The following is a 17138-nucleotide window of genomic DNA, read 5'->3' as shown; positions in this document are numbered from 1 at the left end:
GTCAGGATCAGGAAGTGGACGTAGTTTTTCTCCTGATGTCAGGATGTCAGGATCAGGAAGTGGACGTAGTTTTCCTCCTGATGTCAGGATGTCAGGATCAGGAAGTGGACGTAGTTTTCCTCCTGATGTCAGGATGTGGGGATCAGGAAGTGGACGTAGTTTTCCTCCTGATGTCAGGATGTCAGGATCAGGAAGTGGACGTAGTTTTCCTCCTGATGTCAGGATGTCAGGATCAGGAAGTGGACGTAGTTTTTCCTCCTGATGTCAGGATGTGGGGATCAGGAAGTGGACGTAGTTTTCCTCCTGATGTCAGGATGTGGGGATCAGGAAGTGGACGTAGTTTTTCTCCTGATGTCAGGATGTCGGGATCAGGAAGTGGACGTAGTTTTTCTCCTGATGTCAGGATGTCAGGATCAGGAAGTGGACGTAGTTTTCCTCCTGATGTCAGGATGTGGGGATCAGGAAGTGGACGTAGTTTTTCTCCTGATGTCAGGATGTCAGGATCAGGAAGTGGACGTAGTTTTTCTCCTGATGTCAGGATGTCAGGATCAGGAAGTGGACGTAGTTTTCCTCCTGATGTCAGGATGTCAGGATCAGGAAGTGGACGTAGTTTTCCTCCTGATGTCAGGATGTGGGGATCAGGAAGTGGACGTAGTTTTCCTCCTGATGTCAGGATGTCAGGATCAGGAAGTGGACGTAGTTTTCCTCCTGATGTCAGGATGTCAGGATCAGGAAGTGGACGTAGTTTTCCTCCTGATGTCAGGATCAGGAAGTGGACGTAGTTTTCCTCCTGATGTCAGGATCAGGAAGTGGACGTAGTTTTCCTCCTGATGTCAGGATCAGGAAGTGGACGTAGTTTTCCTCCTGATATCAGGATCAGGAAGTGGACGTAGTTTTCCTCCTGATGTCAGGATGTGGGGAACAGGAAGTGGACGTAGTTTTCCTCCTGATGTCAGGATCAGGAAGTGGACGTAGTTTTCCTCCTGATGTCAGGATGTGGGGAACAGGAAGTGGACGTAGTTTTCCTCCTGATGTCAGGATGTGGGGAACAGGAAGTGGACGTAGTTTTCCTCCTGATGTCAGGATGTCAGGATCAGGAAGTGGACGTAGTTTTCCTCCTGATGTCAGGATGTGGGGAACAGGAAGTGGACGTAGTTTTCCTCCTGATGTCAGGATGTGGGGAACAGGAAGTGGACGTAGTTTTCCTCCTGATGTCAGGATGTGGGGAACAGGAAGTGGTCCTACAAACACATGAGTGACATCATCACAGTAAGTTAAGACAAAGGAAACATTACAAGCATAAAAACATTAATAACCAATAAATGATAAATGTATAAGCTCTGCACAGCTGGACTGCACACATCTGCCCCCCCCCCCCCCCCCCCCCCCCCCCCTTTCCTTACCTTGATAGCTGTGGAGGTATTCTTCATGGAAGAACTTATACCCTTCTTGCAGTGTATTTGTTTGTGTATTACCCGCTGCGATGGCCTCCGAACCAGCCAATGAAAAAGCTGGAGAGTTCAGGAGCGTGGGTGAAAAGATAAGGTCCATTTCTAATGAGACACAAACAGGAAGTGATGGAGCTCCACGAGGCGCTACTTCCTGTTGTCGTGAAAAAGGTCCATTCCTCCCAGAACGTCCAACGTTGCTGAGAAGCTGGACTCAAATCAAATAATTGAACACTACCTCCTTTGCCCTACACCCGATGCAGTCTGGCTTTAGAGCCAGTTAATCCACAGAAACTACCACCTGTTTCCTAATCCAGGACATTCCAGGGTTGTTGGACAAGGGAGACGTTGTTGGTTCAGGCGTCCTTCACCTATGGACAGAGTCTGATAGAGTAAATCCCCTCCTGCTGACTAAATGACACGACTTTCATGTCCCAGAAACACTTTAAACTGGATCCGGTCTTGTTGACATGACGGCTCCCAGCAGGTCTTCTGCCCTACCTGTCTCAACTGGTGTCCCTCAAGGGTCAATCCTGGGCCCTTCATTATTGTCTCTTTACAGGACTGACCTCCCGTCCACTTGATGTCTCTGTGGTAATGTATGCAGATGACACAGTGTTCTATGTTCATGGCAGCAGTGCTTCCCAAGGTTCCCATCACTGCTGAAGTACTACTGCCTCCAGTCAAGTACACCGATGAGCCCGATGTACTTGTTCAGGTGAGCGGCTGCAGACTAACGCAGTATAAGTATCTTGGTGTTAATCTGGACTCAGAACCGTCGTTCTAATGTCAAAACAACCCGTATGAAGTTTACTCTCAGACACTTCGGACCCATCCGGTACCAAATGTCAGTACGAGCAGCTCACATGTACGTCCAATCATCTTCTCACATCCGACCTGCTGTTTCACTGTCAAACCCAGCCTGTCCCCCCATGGGGACAAACTCTGGACCCCAAAGCACTCTCATAGCATCACTGTCCATCATTACAAAAGCATCATTTACTCAGTTGGTAAAACTTGGTGAAATACTCTCATCTTTACCTCATCTTTAAAATAATACATGGTTTGTCATCACCCCCACTCAGAACGTTCACTACCACTGGAACATCAGAACTCAGGAGAACTCAGGAGAACTCAGGAGAACTCAGGAGAACAAGGGGGGCAGCGAGAGGCGACTGCATCGACACTCTAGGAAGAAGCCTCTTTGGTCAAACCAGCTTCTCTGCGCCCTGCTGGTCTCTGGTCCCTGGTCCCTGCTGGTCTCTGGTCCCTGCAGGTCTCTGCCCCCTGCTGGTCTCTGCTGGTCTCTGCCCCCTGCTGGTATCTGGTCCCTGCTGGTCTCTGGTCCCTGCTGGTCTCTGATCCCTGCTGGTCTCTGCCCCCTGCTGGTCTCTGCCCCCTGCTGGTCTCTGATCCCTGCTGGTCTCTGGTCCCTGCTGGAACCATCTGGTTCAGTTCACCTTCTGGTTCAGTTCACCATCTGGTTCAGTTCAGTTCACCTTCTGGTTCAGTTCAGTTCACCTTCTGGTTCAGTTCACCTTCTGGTTCAGTTCAGTTCACCTTCTGGTTCAGTTCACCTTCTGGTTCAGTTCAGTTCACCTTCTGGTTCAGTTCACCTTCTGGTTCAGTTCACCATCTGGTTCAGTTCACCTTCTGGTTCAGTTCAGTTCACCTTCTGGTTCAGTTCACCTTCTGGTTCAGTTCACCATCTGGTTCAGTTCACCATCTGGTTCAGTTCACCTTCTGGTTCAGTTCAGTTCACCTTCTGGTTCAGTTCACCTTCTGGTTCAGTTCACCATCTGGTTCAGTTCACCATCTGGTTCAGTTCACCTTCTGGTTCAGTTCACCATCTGGTTCAGTTCAGTTCACCTTCTGGTTCAGTTCACCTTCTGGTTCAGTTCACCATCTGGTTCAGTTCACCATCTGGTTCAGTTCACCTTCTGGTTCAGTTCAGTTCACCATCTGGTTCAGTTCACCATCTGGTTCAGTTCAGTTCACCATCTGGTTCAGTTCACCATCTGGTTCAGTTCAGTTCACCTTCTGGTTCAGTTCAGTTCACCTTCTGGTTCAGTTCACCTTCTGGTTCAGTTCACCATCTGGTTCAGTTCACCTTCTGGTTCAGTTCAGTTCACCTTCTGGTTCAGTTCACCTTCTGGTTCAGTTCACCATCTGGTTCAGTTCACCATCTGGTTCAGTTCACCTTCTGGTTCAGTTCAGTTCACCTTCTGGTTCAGTTCACCTTCTGGTTCAGTTCACCATCTGGTTCAGTTCACCATCTGGTTCAGTTCACCATCTGGTTCAGTTCACCTTCTGGTTCAGTTCACCATCTGGTTCAGTTCAGTTCACCTTCTGGTTCAGTTCACCTTCTGGTTCAGTTCACCATCTGGTTCAGTTCACCATCTGGTTCAGTTCACCTTCTGGTTCAGTTCAGTTCACCATCTGGTTCAGTTCACCATCTGGTTCAGTTCAGTTCACCATCTGGTTCAGTTCACCATCTGGTTCAGTTCAGTTCACCTTCTGGTTCAGTTCAGTTCACCTTCTGGTTCAGTTCACCTTCTGGTTCAGTTCACCATCTGGTTCAGTTCACCATCTGGTTCAGTTCACCATCTGGTTCAGTTCACCTTCTGGTTCAGTTCACCATCTGGTTCAGTTCACCTTCTGGTTCAGTTCACCATCTGGTTCAGTTCACCTTCTGGTTCAGTTCACCTTCTGGTTCAGTTCAGTTCACCTTCTGGTTCAGTTCACCTTCTGGTTCAGTTCACCATCTGGTTCAGTTCACCTTCTGGTTCAGTTCACCTTCTGGTTCAGTTCACCATTTCACCATCTCAACGTCAGCAGCGTTATGAGACGAAGCCGCTGGCCAGTAAACTATAGAGGACTCGCATGGAATGTGTCTGATAACCAGCAGGTGGCAGCAACACGCCAGTCTTGCGTCTAGGCTGCCTAGTCCATAGAAGAAGAAGATGACCCGGATGTAGACACCACCGTCTACATCCGGGTCATCTTCTTCTCGGTCCACAGCTTTTCAGAACTTTATCTCTCTCTTCCGTCTCTCCCCTGGTCTCTCTTCCGTCTCTCTTCCTACCCCCCCCCCCCCCCCCCCCCCCCCCCACACACACACACACACTCTCCACCCCCAAGCTGTCCTCTCAGCGGTCCGCAGGCGACATGACGCCGGACACGGAGCTTCTGACGGCGGTTCAAACTTTCTGCTCACAGGCGGAGGTCATCGTGAGGCTGGCGGCCCAAGCTGCGGTGCTGGAGGGGGGGCAGGTGAGGGGGCTGGGGGGACGACAGCTGAGGGTTCTGGGGGGAGGACAGGTGAGGGTGCTGGGGGGAGGACAGCTGAGGGTTCTGGGGGGAGGACAGGTGAGGGTGCTGGGGGGAGGACAGGTGAGGGGGCTGGGGGGACGACAGCTGAGGGTTCTGGGGGGAGGACAGGTGAGGGTGCTGGGGGGAGGACAGGTGAGGGGGCTGGGGGGACGACAGCTGAGGGTTCTGGGGGGAGGACAGGTGAGGGTGCTGGGGGGAGGACAGGTGAGGGGGCTGGGGGGACGACAGCTGAGGGTTCTGGGGGGAGGACAGGTGAGGGTGCTGGGGGGAGGACAGGTGAGGGGGCTGGGGGGACGACAGCTGAGGGTTCTGGGGGGAGGACAGGTGAGGGTTCTGGGGGGAGGACAGGTGAGGGTTCTGGGGGGAGGACAGGTGAGGGTGCTGGGGGGAGGACAGGTGAGGGGGCTGGGGGGACGACAGCTGAGGGTGCTGGGGGGAGGACAGGTGAGGGTGCTGGGGGGAGGACAGGTGAGGGGGCTGAGGGGAGGACAAGTGAGAGTTCTGGGGGAGGACAGGTGAGGGTGCTGGGGGGAGGACAGGTGAGGGTTTTGGGGAGAGGACAGGTGAGGGTGCCGGGGGGAGGACAGGTGAGGGTTTTGGGGAGAGGACAGATGAGGGGGCTGGAGGGAGGACAGGTGAGGGGGCTGGGGGGAGGACAGGTGAGGGTTTTGGGGAGAGGACAGGTGAGGGTGCCGGGGGGAGGACAGGTGAGGGTTTTGGGGAGAGGACAGGTGAGGGTGCCGGGGGGAGGACAGGTGAGGGTGCCGGGGGCAGGACAGGTGAGGGTGCCGGGGGGAGGACAGGTGAGGGTGCCGGGGGGAGGACAGGTGAGGGTTTTGGGGAGAGGACAGGTGAGGGTGCCGGGGGGAGGACAGGTGAGGGTTTTGGGGAGAGGACAGGTGAGGGTGCCGGGGGGAGGACAGGTGAGGGTGCCGGGGGGAGGACAGGTGAGGGTTTTGGGGAGAGGACAGGTGAGGGTTTTGGGGAGAGGACAGGTGAGGGTTTTGGGGAGAGGACAGGTGAGGGTGCCGGGGGGAGGACAGGTGAGGGTGCCGGGGGCAGGACAGGTGAGGGTGCCGGGGGGAGGACAGGTGAGGGTGCCGGGGGGAGGACAGGTGAGGGTTTTGGGGAGAGGACAGGTGAGGGTGCCGGGGGCAGGACAGGTGAGGGTGCCGGGGGGAGGACAGGTGAGGGGGCTGGGGGGAGGACAGGTGAGGGTTCTGGGGGGAGGACAAGTGAGAGTACTGGGGGAGGACAGGTGAGGGTGCTGGGGGCAGGACAGGTGAGGGGGCTGGGGGGACGACAGCTGAGGGTGCTGGGGGGAGGACAGGTGAGGGTTTTGGGGAGAGGACAGGTGAGAGTGCCGGGGGGAGGACAGGTGAGGGTTTTGGGGAGAGGACAGGTGAGGGTGCCGGGGGGAGGACAGATGAGGGGGCTGGGGGGAGGACAGGTGAGGGTGCCGGGGGCAGGACAGGTGAGGGTGCCGGGGGGAGGACAGGTGAGGGGGCTGGGGGGAGGACAGGTGAGGGGGCCAGGGCAAAGGTCACAGCTAGGACACTACACACTCAAATATTTATTTGTTTATTTAGACGTATAATGTTCTGACGTAAGCAGAAAGGCGAATCAAGGTTCTTGATCATATCAGTCACTAACAGCTGCTAAAATACCAACTTGAATAATTTTCCATGTAGCACTGCCCCCTGTAGCACTGCCCCCTGTAGCACTGCCCCCTGTAGCACTGCCCCCTGTAGCACTGCCCCCTGTAGAACTGCCCCCTGTAGAACTGCCCCCTGTAGAACTGCCCCCTGTAGCACTGCCCCCTGTAGAACTGCCCCCTGTAGCACTGCCCCCTGTAGCACTGCCCCCTGTAGAACTGCCCCCTGTAGAACTGCCCCCTGTAGCACTGCCCCCTGTAGAACTGCCCCCTGTAGCACAGGTGCGGTACTGAAGGGTCTAGTGCTCTACAGGAAGCATCAGTGGTTCCTAGGCTAAAGGAGGTTCTAAAGGAACCATCAGTGGTTCCTAGGCTAAAGGAGGTTCTAAAGGAACCATCAGTGGTTCCTAGGCTAAAGGAGGTTCTAAAGGAAGCATCAGTGGTTCCTAGGCTAAAGGAGGTTCTAAAGGAACCATCAGTGGTTCCTAGGCTAAAGGAGGTTCTAAAGGAAGCATCAGTGGTTCCTAGGCTAAAGGAGGTTCTAAAGGAACCATCAGTGGTTCCTAGGCTAAAGGAGGTTCTAAAGGAAGGAACAAGCCTCCTTTCCTTTGCTTATTGAGAACTCAGACGGTCCTCATCATGGCCGCCACACTAAACCCTTCTGGGGTGAAGGAGACGTGGACAGAGAAGGAGACAGGAGGGACAATTTGGACAGACCCAGAGTCTCAGAGCTTCTGTCTCAGCCTACCAACTCCCAGTCAGGAACCTCAGCTCCAAAGTGACTGAGGAAGGTTCTAAGAGCAACTCTGATCCAGGAGTTGACAACTTTTATCTTAGTGAGGAGGAGTGGTGGACCCGTTGCTCCGATCAGGTTCTCCAGGGGAACACCTGGTGGGCTACGGTTCTATTTCAGCTCTAGTGACTCCAGTGTGTGCAGAAGGGTTTAGCCACCACATTCTAACCATGAGGTTCTCACCTGGTTCACCTGCTGGTTAATACTTTGAGTTGATTGTTGTCTTTTCTGTCCTCGCTGGTCGTTTTGCAGAGACGGTCCACCAGACAGAGACAGAAACAAACACCCCTTTAGAATAGTTACGTTTTTCAAAATAATAGTCTGCACAGTGCGCGGCACCACTGATTAAACAAACGGAGAACGTTTAACAAACCCTGTCTTCTTAAAGGTTCTCCTCTCTGCTCTGAGCGGTTCTCCACCTCCGGAGCTCTGAGGCCTGAAGATACTTCCTCAATTACTTTTATCTGAGGAAGGAAAGTTCTAGGAAGAATCTTCCATCTGGAGGAATTCTCCCTCCAGAGCGTCGTCCCAGAGCGTCTTCTGGCCTCAGGACGCTGTGAAGACGGAGCTGCAGGTCTGCGACCTTCCAGACGTTCCATTTTCATTTCGATGTCGGAAGAAGCAGAAACCCTCCGATTGCCGTTTTGGATTTGATTTTGGGAAAAAACGAAAAACATTTTTTGTTTTAAAATTGAAAATGTAAAAACGTAAACGGGGCCGTTTCCTGTTTCCTGTTGTTTGTTAAACAAAAAGCAGGAAAAGAAATCCGAGCCTAAATCTTTATTTCAGTTTGATTTAAACCCAGAAGTGGAGAGAAAAGAACTTTGCTGCCCCCTTCAGGCTGTGTGTGAGCATTGCCCACCAGTTGATCCAGATGTTTATCCAGCTGCTGCAGTTTAAATCAAATATTAATAATCCTGATGAATACACAGGAGGGGGGCGGGGCTTCATTCAGCTCCGTCACTCCTTTTCACACACGCTAGCTTTTCTACTGCAGCCAGTGTTTTTCATTTCTTTATGTTTGAAATGAAAGAAATGATTAATAAACTTTTACTTTGATGTTCTTTGAAACAGCATCAGTTCATCATTCCCTCACTTCCCAGCTGTTCTCTGGTTTTTCATTCATTGAATTCATGAACAAACAAATCAAAATAGAATTCCAGCCTTTCTTCAACTCACTTTATTGGAAGAGCAAATCCTCTCATGAAGAATGAATATGGATCTTTGTGGTTCCCTGCTGAGCCGGATGAGGTTCTGCAGAGCTGCAGAACCTCCAGCCAGACCAGTACTGACGCTGAAGACGAAGACGAAGACACTCCACTTCCAGGTTTTCCACCAAATCAAACCTGAAATAAAGAATTACAGTCGTATTTTATTTCCTGATGTTTGTTTAACAAACATATCGGGGAACGGGAAATGACCCCACTTTTTTTTTTCGTTTCCCAATATCAAATCAAAAAACAGAAATGAGATGGGTTCTGGTTTTTCGTTCTCCGACGTCAAAAGGAAAATGGAATGGCTGGAAGGGACACGGACCCCTGGACTCTATTGTAAAGTCTGTATGTGGGTCAGCAAGATGGCGTCCAAACTACAGGGACTCGGTCTGAATGTTGACCACAGACCCACGTCAGGCGCTGGAACCTTCCAGAACATTCAGGAGGATCTGGAAACAACTTTGTTTCTGAGTCCAGGTCAACGTTTGAACCAGAAATCTGTGATTGCTCTGGTTCCTGTTGTGAATAAAATATCCTACCATCCCTCCATTCCTCCCTCTGTCCCCCCCCCCCCCCCCCCCCCAGGCTCCACTCAGTGTCTTGTTGGACGTCCTATCCCGGGAGACGGTCCACAGACTGTCTGCTGTTTTCAAAGAGCTGTACATCGGCGTCTTGATGCAGAACCAGGACCTGAGGGACCAGATGAGACTAGCAGAGACGGACCGGACGACCCGTCAGAAGACATCTACAGCAGTGGAGACGCAGACGTCTGGTCAGAACCTCCATCAGGGTTCAGCCAACATCCAGGCTGAAGCAGTTCGAAAAGCCACTCCAGGTCCTGGACTTCATGATTCCCTGCAGACCACCACAGACGTGACATCACTTCCTGTGGCTCGCGAGGAAGACGTGACATCACTTCCTGTGGCGCGTGAGGAAGACGTGACATCACTTCCTGTGGCGCGTGAGGAAGACGTGACATCACTTCCTGTGGCTCGCGAGGAAGACGTGACATCACTTCCTGTGGCTCGCGAGGAAGACGTGACATCACTTCCTGTGGCTCGCGAGGAAGACGTGACATCACTTCCTGTGGCTCGCAAGGAAGACGTGACAGCTGCAGAAGAACAGAGGGCTGTGAGTTTCTGTCAGCATGAGTGCTAATGTTAGTGCTCGCTATGCTAATGTTAGTGCTCGCTATGCTAATGTTAGTGCTCACTCTGCTGTTAGCCCCGGCTCTGCTAATGTTAGTGCTCGCTATGCTAATGTTAGACTCTCACTACTAGAGTTAGCCCCACCCTGCTGTTAGCCCAGCTGTGCTAATGTTAGACCCGCTCTGCTAATGTTAGCGCTCACTCTGCTAAAGTTAGCCCCACCCTGCTAATGTTAGCACTAGGGACGTCCCGGTCACACTTTTCTGCCCCCGATACCGATCCGATTTTTCAGAATTGAGTATCGGCCGATACCGATACTTTCCCGATCCGATACTCACATTGCTATTGCACAAATACTCAACAGAGTATTTTAGGAGTAACTAAGATGTCTGGAGCTAAAAGTACTACTGGCAGAAGCTTTGTTTACCTAGAAATTATTGTAAAACTCACTTATTGAATCAGAATTCTTCTCAGAACGACTTCAGAACTTATTTAAACTTGATTCAGTCAGAAGAACCAAACAGTTCCACTCTGCAGTCTTGTTTCTCTTATTTATCTTAACTTAAACTACTTCTCCTGCATTTTGTGGCAAATAAAAAGAATTAAAAATGAAACCCAGAGAATCAGTTTGACTAACATAGAAAGTATAAAACACTACAACATAAACAGTATTCAGTAAAACCAATCAGAAGAACCCAGTTCTACTTCAAAGTGTCTTTGACTGGTTGGGTTGAAAATAAGTCCTAAAAAAGTGCAAAAACAATAATAAAAATAAATAAATAAATGTTAAACATAAATACTCTGAGGCTCCAATGTAACTTCTTTGTGTGTTAAATTCCAGTTTACCTTAAAGCAGTATGAGAGGTTTGACCTGAATATCACTAAACATTTACATTTCAATGTGAAGTATAAACACTTAATTCCACTTCAAAGTGGTAAAACCTGTTTGACTAAAGTACTCTGAACATAGTACTCTCAAAAACGTATTCAGAATACGATCTTTGTCCTCCCTGGCCTTCTCCCAACAAACCTCCGTCCTCACCTCACTATGAACACGGCTCAACACGAGGCTTCAGGGCATGTAGTACACATGCCAGGCCTGTAGGGGCGCTGTGACTCACCAAACAACAAGAACACAGAAGAAGACAGACCACATAGAAATATAGAAGTAGACTCCTGCACATAAACACATAAACCACTGTATATCACTCTAGTTTTATAGGTCTATGGCCCCGCTCCACCTGCTTCTAGCTTCTGCAGCTCCACCCGAGCTTCTAGTCCCTGATTGTTGTGGTTATTAGGTGACGTAGCGGAGCGGTGGGGGGAGGAGGGGGGCATTACGTCATCTATTGTCTACGGATGATGGTCTTTGCTGAGCGTACTCCGCCGCATGTTTACTTTTTAGATTTTTTATCAGATTAGTTGTGTTAAACGAAGCTCTGGTGCTCCACCTCTCAGGACTGTGGTGAAGCTCTGGTGCTCCACCTGAGAAGCTCTGGTGCTCCACCTCTCGGGTGAAGCTCTGGTGCTCCACCTCTCAGGACTGAGGTGAAGCTCTGGTGCTCCACCTCTCGGGACTGTGGTGAAGCTCTGGTGCTCCACCTCTCGGGTGAAGCTCTGGTATTCCACCTCTCAGGAGGACTGTGGTGAAGCTCTGGTGCTCCACCTCTCGGGTGAAGCTCTGGTGCTCCACCTCTCGGGTGAAGCTCTGGTATTCCACCTCTCAGGAGGACTGTGGTGAAGCTCTGGTGTTAGCGCTCACGCTGCTGTTAGCCCCGCTCTGCTAAAGTTAGCGCTCACTCTTCTGTTAGCCCCGCTCTGCTAATGTTAACGCTCACTCTGCTGTTAGCCCCGCTCTGCTAATGTTAGCGCTCACTCTGCTGTTAGCCCCGCTCTGCTAATGGTAGCGCTCACTCTGTTGTTAGCCCCACTCTGCTAATGTTAGCGCTCACTCTGTTGTTAGCCCCACTCTGCTAATGTTAGCGCTCACTCTGCTGTTAGCCCCACTCTGCTAATGTTAGCGCTCACTCTGCTGTTAGCCCCACTCTGCTAATGTTAGCGCTCACGCTGCTGTTAGCCCCACTCTGCTAATGTTAGCGCTCACTCTGCTGTTAGCCCCACTCTGCTAATGTTAGCGCTCACTCTGCTGTTAGCCCCACTCTGCTATTGTTAGCGCTCACGCTGCTGTTAGCCCCACTCTGCTAATGTTAGCGCTCACTCTGCTGTTAGCCCCACTCTGCTAATGTTAGCGCTCACTCTGCTGTTAGCCCCACTCTGCTAATGTTGGCGTTTACGCTGCTGTTAGCCCCACTCTGCTAATGTTAGCGCTCACTCTGCTGTTAGCCCCACTCTGCTATTGTTAGCGCTCACTCTGCTGTTAGCCCCACTCTGCTATTGTTAGCGCTCACGCTGCTGTTAGCCCCACTCTGCTAATGTTAGCGCTCACTCTGCTGTTAGCCCCACTCTGCTAATGTTAGCGCTCACTCTGCTGTTAGCCCCACTCTGCTATTGTTAGCGCTCACTCTGCTGTTAGCCCCACTCTGCTAATGTTAGCGCTCACTCTGCTGTTAGCCCCACTCTGCTAATGTTAGCGCTCACTCTGCTGTTAGCCCCACTCTGCTAATGTTAGCGCTCACTCTGCTGTTAGCCCCACTCTGCTAATGTTAGCGCTCACTCTGCTGTTAGCCCCACTCTGCTAATGTTAGCGCTCACTCTGCTGTTAGCTCCTGCTGATGTTCACGGTGTGTTTATGTGTTGCAGGTGGACGCAGCAGAAGACCGGAAAGTCCAAGAGAGTGAGACAGGTGATACATTTCAAACTGCTGCTCGTCTCACTTTCTACTCAACCCTCACTGTGTGAGCAGCAGGTTTAGCAGAGCAGCAGGTTGTGTGACAGAGATATCCTGCTGTTTATCACGGATCGTAGTCCAGATGTTGTGGTGGTGTTCCAGGAGTAATTGCCGGTGTTTCTCCTGCCTGCAGGGCCTCAGCAGCACCTCCTCCTGGGCGAGGAGGCGCAGAAGGAGCAGGAGCGGAGGAGGCGACGGGAGCGCTATAAGGAGAAGCGTTTCTTCTGCGAGCTGTGTTCCAGAGGTTTCCACCAGAAGCACCAGCTGCTCAAACACTCGTCGTGCCACCGGAAGCCGTTTCCGTGCAGCTCCTGTGAGCGCGGCTTCTACCGGGCGCAGACGCTGCAGCGCCACCTGCTGCTGCACCGCCTTCGGGAGGCGCAGCAGAACGACCCCGACAAGCTGCTGGGCTGCGAGCAGTGCGGCCGCAAGTTCCGCCTGCTGCGCCAGCTGCGGGCACACCAGGCGTCCCACCGCGCGGAGCGGACGCCGCTGCATTGCCACACCTGCGAGCGCTCCTTTGCCTCCGCCCGCGCGCTGCGCTACCACCAGGCGGCGCACGCCGACATCAAGCCCTTCATGTGCGACGTGTGCGGGAAGAGCTACGTCCGCAAGAAGAGCCTTCGGGAGCACCAGGCGGTGCACACCGGCGCCCGGCCATACGCCTGCGCCGCCTGCGGCAAGAGCTTCTCCACCGCCGGCAACCTGCGCGTCCACAAGCGCTCGCACTCCGACGAGCGGCCGCACAAGTGCGGCGAGTGCGACAAGGCGTTCAAGTCCCGGGTCAGTCTCCTGCAGCACGGCGTGGTGCACAGCGGCCACAAGCCCTTCGCCTGCCAGACCTGTGGCCTGCGCTTCGGCCTCAAGTTCAACTTCCAGAGGCACCAAAGGCTGCACAGCGGGGAGAAGCCCTTCAGGTGGTGGGGGGCAGGGGGGGGGCTTCAGGTGTGTGTGTGGGGGGGGGGGGTAACGGACTAGAGGCTACAACAGTGGTGTCCAAACTCTGTCCTGGAGAGCCGGTGTAGGTACCAGATCTGTCTCCGGGTCGGGGCTTGCACCCGCGCCTTCTGATGACGTTTCACATTATGATTGGCTGCAAGTGGAATAAATCAGGAGGTCTCTGGTTTAACTTCAGGAGGGACTGAAGGTCTCTGGTTTAACTTCAGGAGGGACTGGAGGTGTCTGGTTTAACTTCAGGAGGGACTGAAGGTCTCTGGTTTAACTTCAGGAGGGACTGAAGGTCTCTGGTTTAACTTCAGGAGGGACTGACGGTCTCTGGTTTAACTTCAGGAGGGACTGAAGGTCTCTGGTTTAACTTCAGGAGGGACTGAAGGTGTCTGGTTTAACTTCAGGAGGGACTGGAGGTGTCTGGTTTAACTTCAGGAGGGACTGACGGTCTCTGGTTTAACTTCAGGAGGGACTGAAGGTCTCTGGTTTAACTTCAGGAGGGACTGACGGTCTCTGGTTTAACTTCAGGAGGGACTGAAGGTCTCTGGTTTAACTTCAGGAGGGACTGACGGTCTCTGGTTTAACTTCAGGAGGGACTGAAGGTCTCTGGTTTAACTTCAGGAGGGACTGGAGGTCTCTGGTTTAACTTCAGGAGGGACTGAAGGTCTCTGGTTTAACTTCAGGAGGGACTGGAGGTCTCTGGTTTAACTTCAGGAGGGACTGAAGGTCTCTGGTTTAACTTCAGGAGGGACTGGAGGTGTCTGGTTTAACTTCAGGAGGGACTGGAGGTCTCTGGTTTAACTTCAGGAGGGACTGGAGGTGTCTGGTTTAACTTCAGGAGGGACTGGAGGTCTCTGGTTTAACTTCAGGAGGGACTGGAGGTCTCTGGTTTAACTTCAGGAGGGACTGAAGGTCTCTGGTTTAACTTCAGGAGGGACTGACGGTCTCTGGTTTAACTTCAGGAGGGACTGAAGGTGTCTGGTTTAACTTCAGGAGGGACTGGAGGTCTCTGGTGGAGCTTTGTCTGATTTTTTAAAAGTAGAACTAAAGCTACTTCACTACTTCACTACTTCCTCCAGAAGGAGCAGTGAGTAGCAGCGCCCAGTATTCCTCACTGCTGTAAAGACCTGGGATGAGAGACAGAGACATTTAGTCTCTTCCTCATGTCTCCAGCAGGTCAAACAATAAACCCAGTTTCCTAGACTGAAGATTAATATTGTGGCCTTACTGCTGAAGCTTTATGATGTAATATTAGAACAGTTATGGGGTCAAATGGCCACAAATCTCTGTTTGCTTATAATATATCAGGATAATCTGTGGCCCGATATGTTATAAATATATATAAGTAAGAGAGTGAAAATAATAATCTATGTAGAAAAAGTTTAAAACATGTACAGATATAATGTAGAGGTGTCACTGTCACATTACCAAATACACAATATTATAATATTGGAGAGAGCTACAAAGGTAGAATCATTATGAAAAAGTTTATTCGCCCATCCGTCCATCCCTCCATCCATCCATCCATCCATCCATTCATCCGTCCATCCATCCCTCCATCCATCCATTCATCCGTCCATTCATCCATCCATCCCTCCATCCATCCATCCATCCCTCCATCCATCCATTCATCCATCCATCCCTCCATCCATCCCTCCATCCATCCATTCATCCGTCCATCCATCCATCCATCCCTCATCCATCCATTCATCCATCCATCCCTCCATCCATCCATTCATCCGTCCATCCATCCCTCCATCCATCCATTCATCCATCCATCCATCCATCCATTCATCCATCCATCCCTCCATCCATCCATTCATCCATCCATCCCTCCATCCATCCCTCCATCCATCCATTCATCCGTCCATCCATCCATCCATCCCTCATCCGTCCATTCATCCGTCCATTCATCCATCCATTCATCCGTCCATTCATCCATCCATCCATCCATTCATCCATTCATCTGTCCATCCATCCATCCATCCCTCCCTCCCTCCCTCCATCCATCCATCCATCCCTCCCTCCCTCCATCCATCCATCCATCCATCCATTCATCCGTCCATTCATCCATCCATTCATCCATTCATCTGTCCATCCATCCATCCATCCCTCCATCCATCCATCCCGTATTGTAGTTTGTCCATGCAGAGTTGCCGTAGTTCATATTGTGTGTGACATCATCAGTAGGCACAAGCCCCGCCCCGGACAGATCTGGTACCTACACCGGTGTCCTGCAGGTTTTCGCTCCTCCCTGCTTCAGCACACCTGAATCTAATGATGATGTCATCACCAAGGTTGTGAAAACAATTTATTAAAGATGCTGTAATATGATCGAACTGAAAGACGTTCCCCCTGTTCCCCCCCCGTCCCCTCTGCCCCCTCTGCCCCCTCCCCCAGGTGTGAGACCTGTGGCGAGGGCTTCTCGGGGACCTGGGCCCTGAAGACTCACATGCTGGTTCACGGGGTGGAGAAGCAGTTCATGTGTGACCTCTGTGGAAAGACTTTCTTCTACAACTGCCAGCTGCGGAAGCACCAGCAGCTGGTGCACGCTGCCTCCAGCAGGGGGCGCCACGGCAAGGAGGAGGGGGTCTGCGGCGAGGAGGGGGGGCTCCGTGGCCAGGGGGCGGGGCCCCAGCCCGCGGCCCTCAAAGCCTTCAGCTGCCAGTCGTGTCCGAAGAGCTTCGGCAGCAGCGGCTCGCTGCGGACGCACCAGAAGATCCACGGCCGGGACCAAGAGTTCCGCTGCGAGCTGTGCGGGAAGGAGTTCCACCTGCGCCACCTGTACCGGGCCCACCTGAGGCAGCACGCCGGACTCCGCCCACACTGCTGCCCCGTCTGCCACAAAGGCTTCGTGCTGGCGGCGCAGCTGAAGCAGCACGAGCTGCTGCACTCGGGGCTCAAGCCCCACCGCTGCCAGCACTGCGGCAAGGAGTTCCGGACCCCCCAGAACTACCAGCGCCACCTGCGGGTCCACACCGGGGACAAGCCCTACCCCTGCAGCGTGTGCAGCCGCCGCTTCCGCCAGTCTAACCAGCTCAAGTCCCACATGCAGATCCACACCGGCATCAAGCTGTACTCCTGCCCCCGCTGCCGCCACGGCTTCTCCGACTCCCGTCGCCTCAAGAAGCACCGCTGTGTGGAACAGGACCGGGACCAGGGCCAGGGCCAGGACCGGGACCGGGACCAGGGCCTGGACCAGGACCAGGGCCAGGGCCAGGACCGGGACCAGGGCCTGGAGCCGGTGATGGCCCCCTGCTTGACGTGACCTTAGAGCTGCACATCAAAATAAAATGTTTTACATCTTTCATCTGTGTTTTTTCACTTCTACCACACACACACACACACAGACACACACACACACACACACACACACACACACACACAGACAGACACACACACAGACACACACACACAGACAGACACACACACACACACACACACACACACAGACAGACACACACACAGACACACACACACTCACACACTGCTCCTGTAAACAACGTTTCCACTGAAAGCATCGGTTCACAGGACTGTGTAGCTTGGAGTAACTGAAAATGCTCTGACTCCCATTTCCATGGAAACAGGGAGAGCTCTGGCCCTGGTCACCATAGTAACCAGTAGTTGTGCACATGCTCAGTAGAGCAAATCAGAACACATTTTCCTCCGTGGTGTCATGACTCCCAGTCCATGTTCTCCTGGCCTTCACCATTATCACGTCACATCACTGGGCAGCTCCGTCAGTGACAGGC

The 17138-nt window shown here is 52.5% G+C and overlaps 1 protein-coding gene across 1 annotated transcript; it reads left to right on the top strand.

Moving 5' to 3' along the window:
* The first annotated feature begins 4440 nt into the window (after window positions 1-4440).
* On the top strand, window positions 4441-16695 carry LOC308127978 (uncharacterized protein). Its single transcript, XM_080493637.1, has 5 exons — window positions 4441-4721; window positions 9028-9573; window positions 12351-12393; window positions 12572-13355; window positions 15787-16695. The coding sequence occupies exons 1-5, from the start codon at window positions 4617-4619 to the stop codon at window positions 16652-16654; spliced, it is 2346 nt and encodes a 781-aa protein (XP_080349763.1). The 5' UTR covers window positions 4441-4616; the 3' UTR covers window positions 16655-16695.
* Window positions 16696-17138: the final 443 nt, after the last annotated feature.

The sequence above is a fragment of the Lipophrys pholis genome (assembly GCF_963383615.2).
Source record: "Lipophrys pholis genome assembly, contig: SCAFFOLD_46, whole genome shotgun sequence".
Taxonomy (NCBI): Eukaryota; Metazoa; Chordata; class Actinopteri; order Blenniiformes; family Blenniidae; genus Lipophrys; species Lipophrys pholis.
Note: the sequence above shows the minus strand (reverse complement) of the source record. Positions and strands in the feature narration are given on the sequence as shown.

Coding starts and splice junctions, on each gene's coding strand:
- LOC308127978 (XM_080493637.1), top strand. CDS start 4,617: ATGACGCCGGACACGGAGCTTCTGACGGCGGTTCAAACTTTCTGCTCA. Junction 9,574..12,350: donor CTGCAGAAGAACAGAGGGCT/GTGAGTTTCTGT, acceptor TATGTGTTGCAG/GTGGACGCAGCAGAAGACCG. Junction 13,356..15,786: donor AGCGGGGAGAAGCCCTTCAG/GTGGTGGGGGGC, acceptor CCCCTCCCCCAG/GTGTGAGACCTGTGGCGAGG.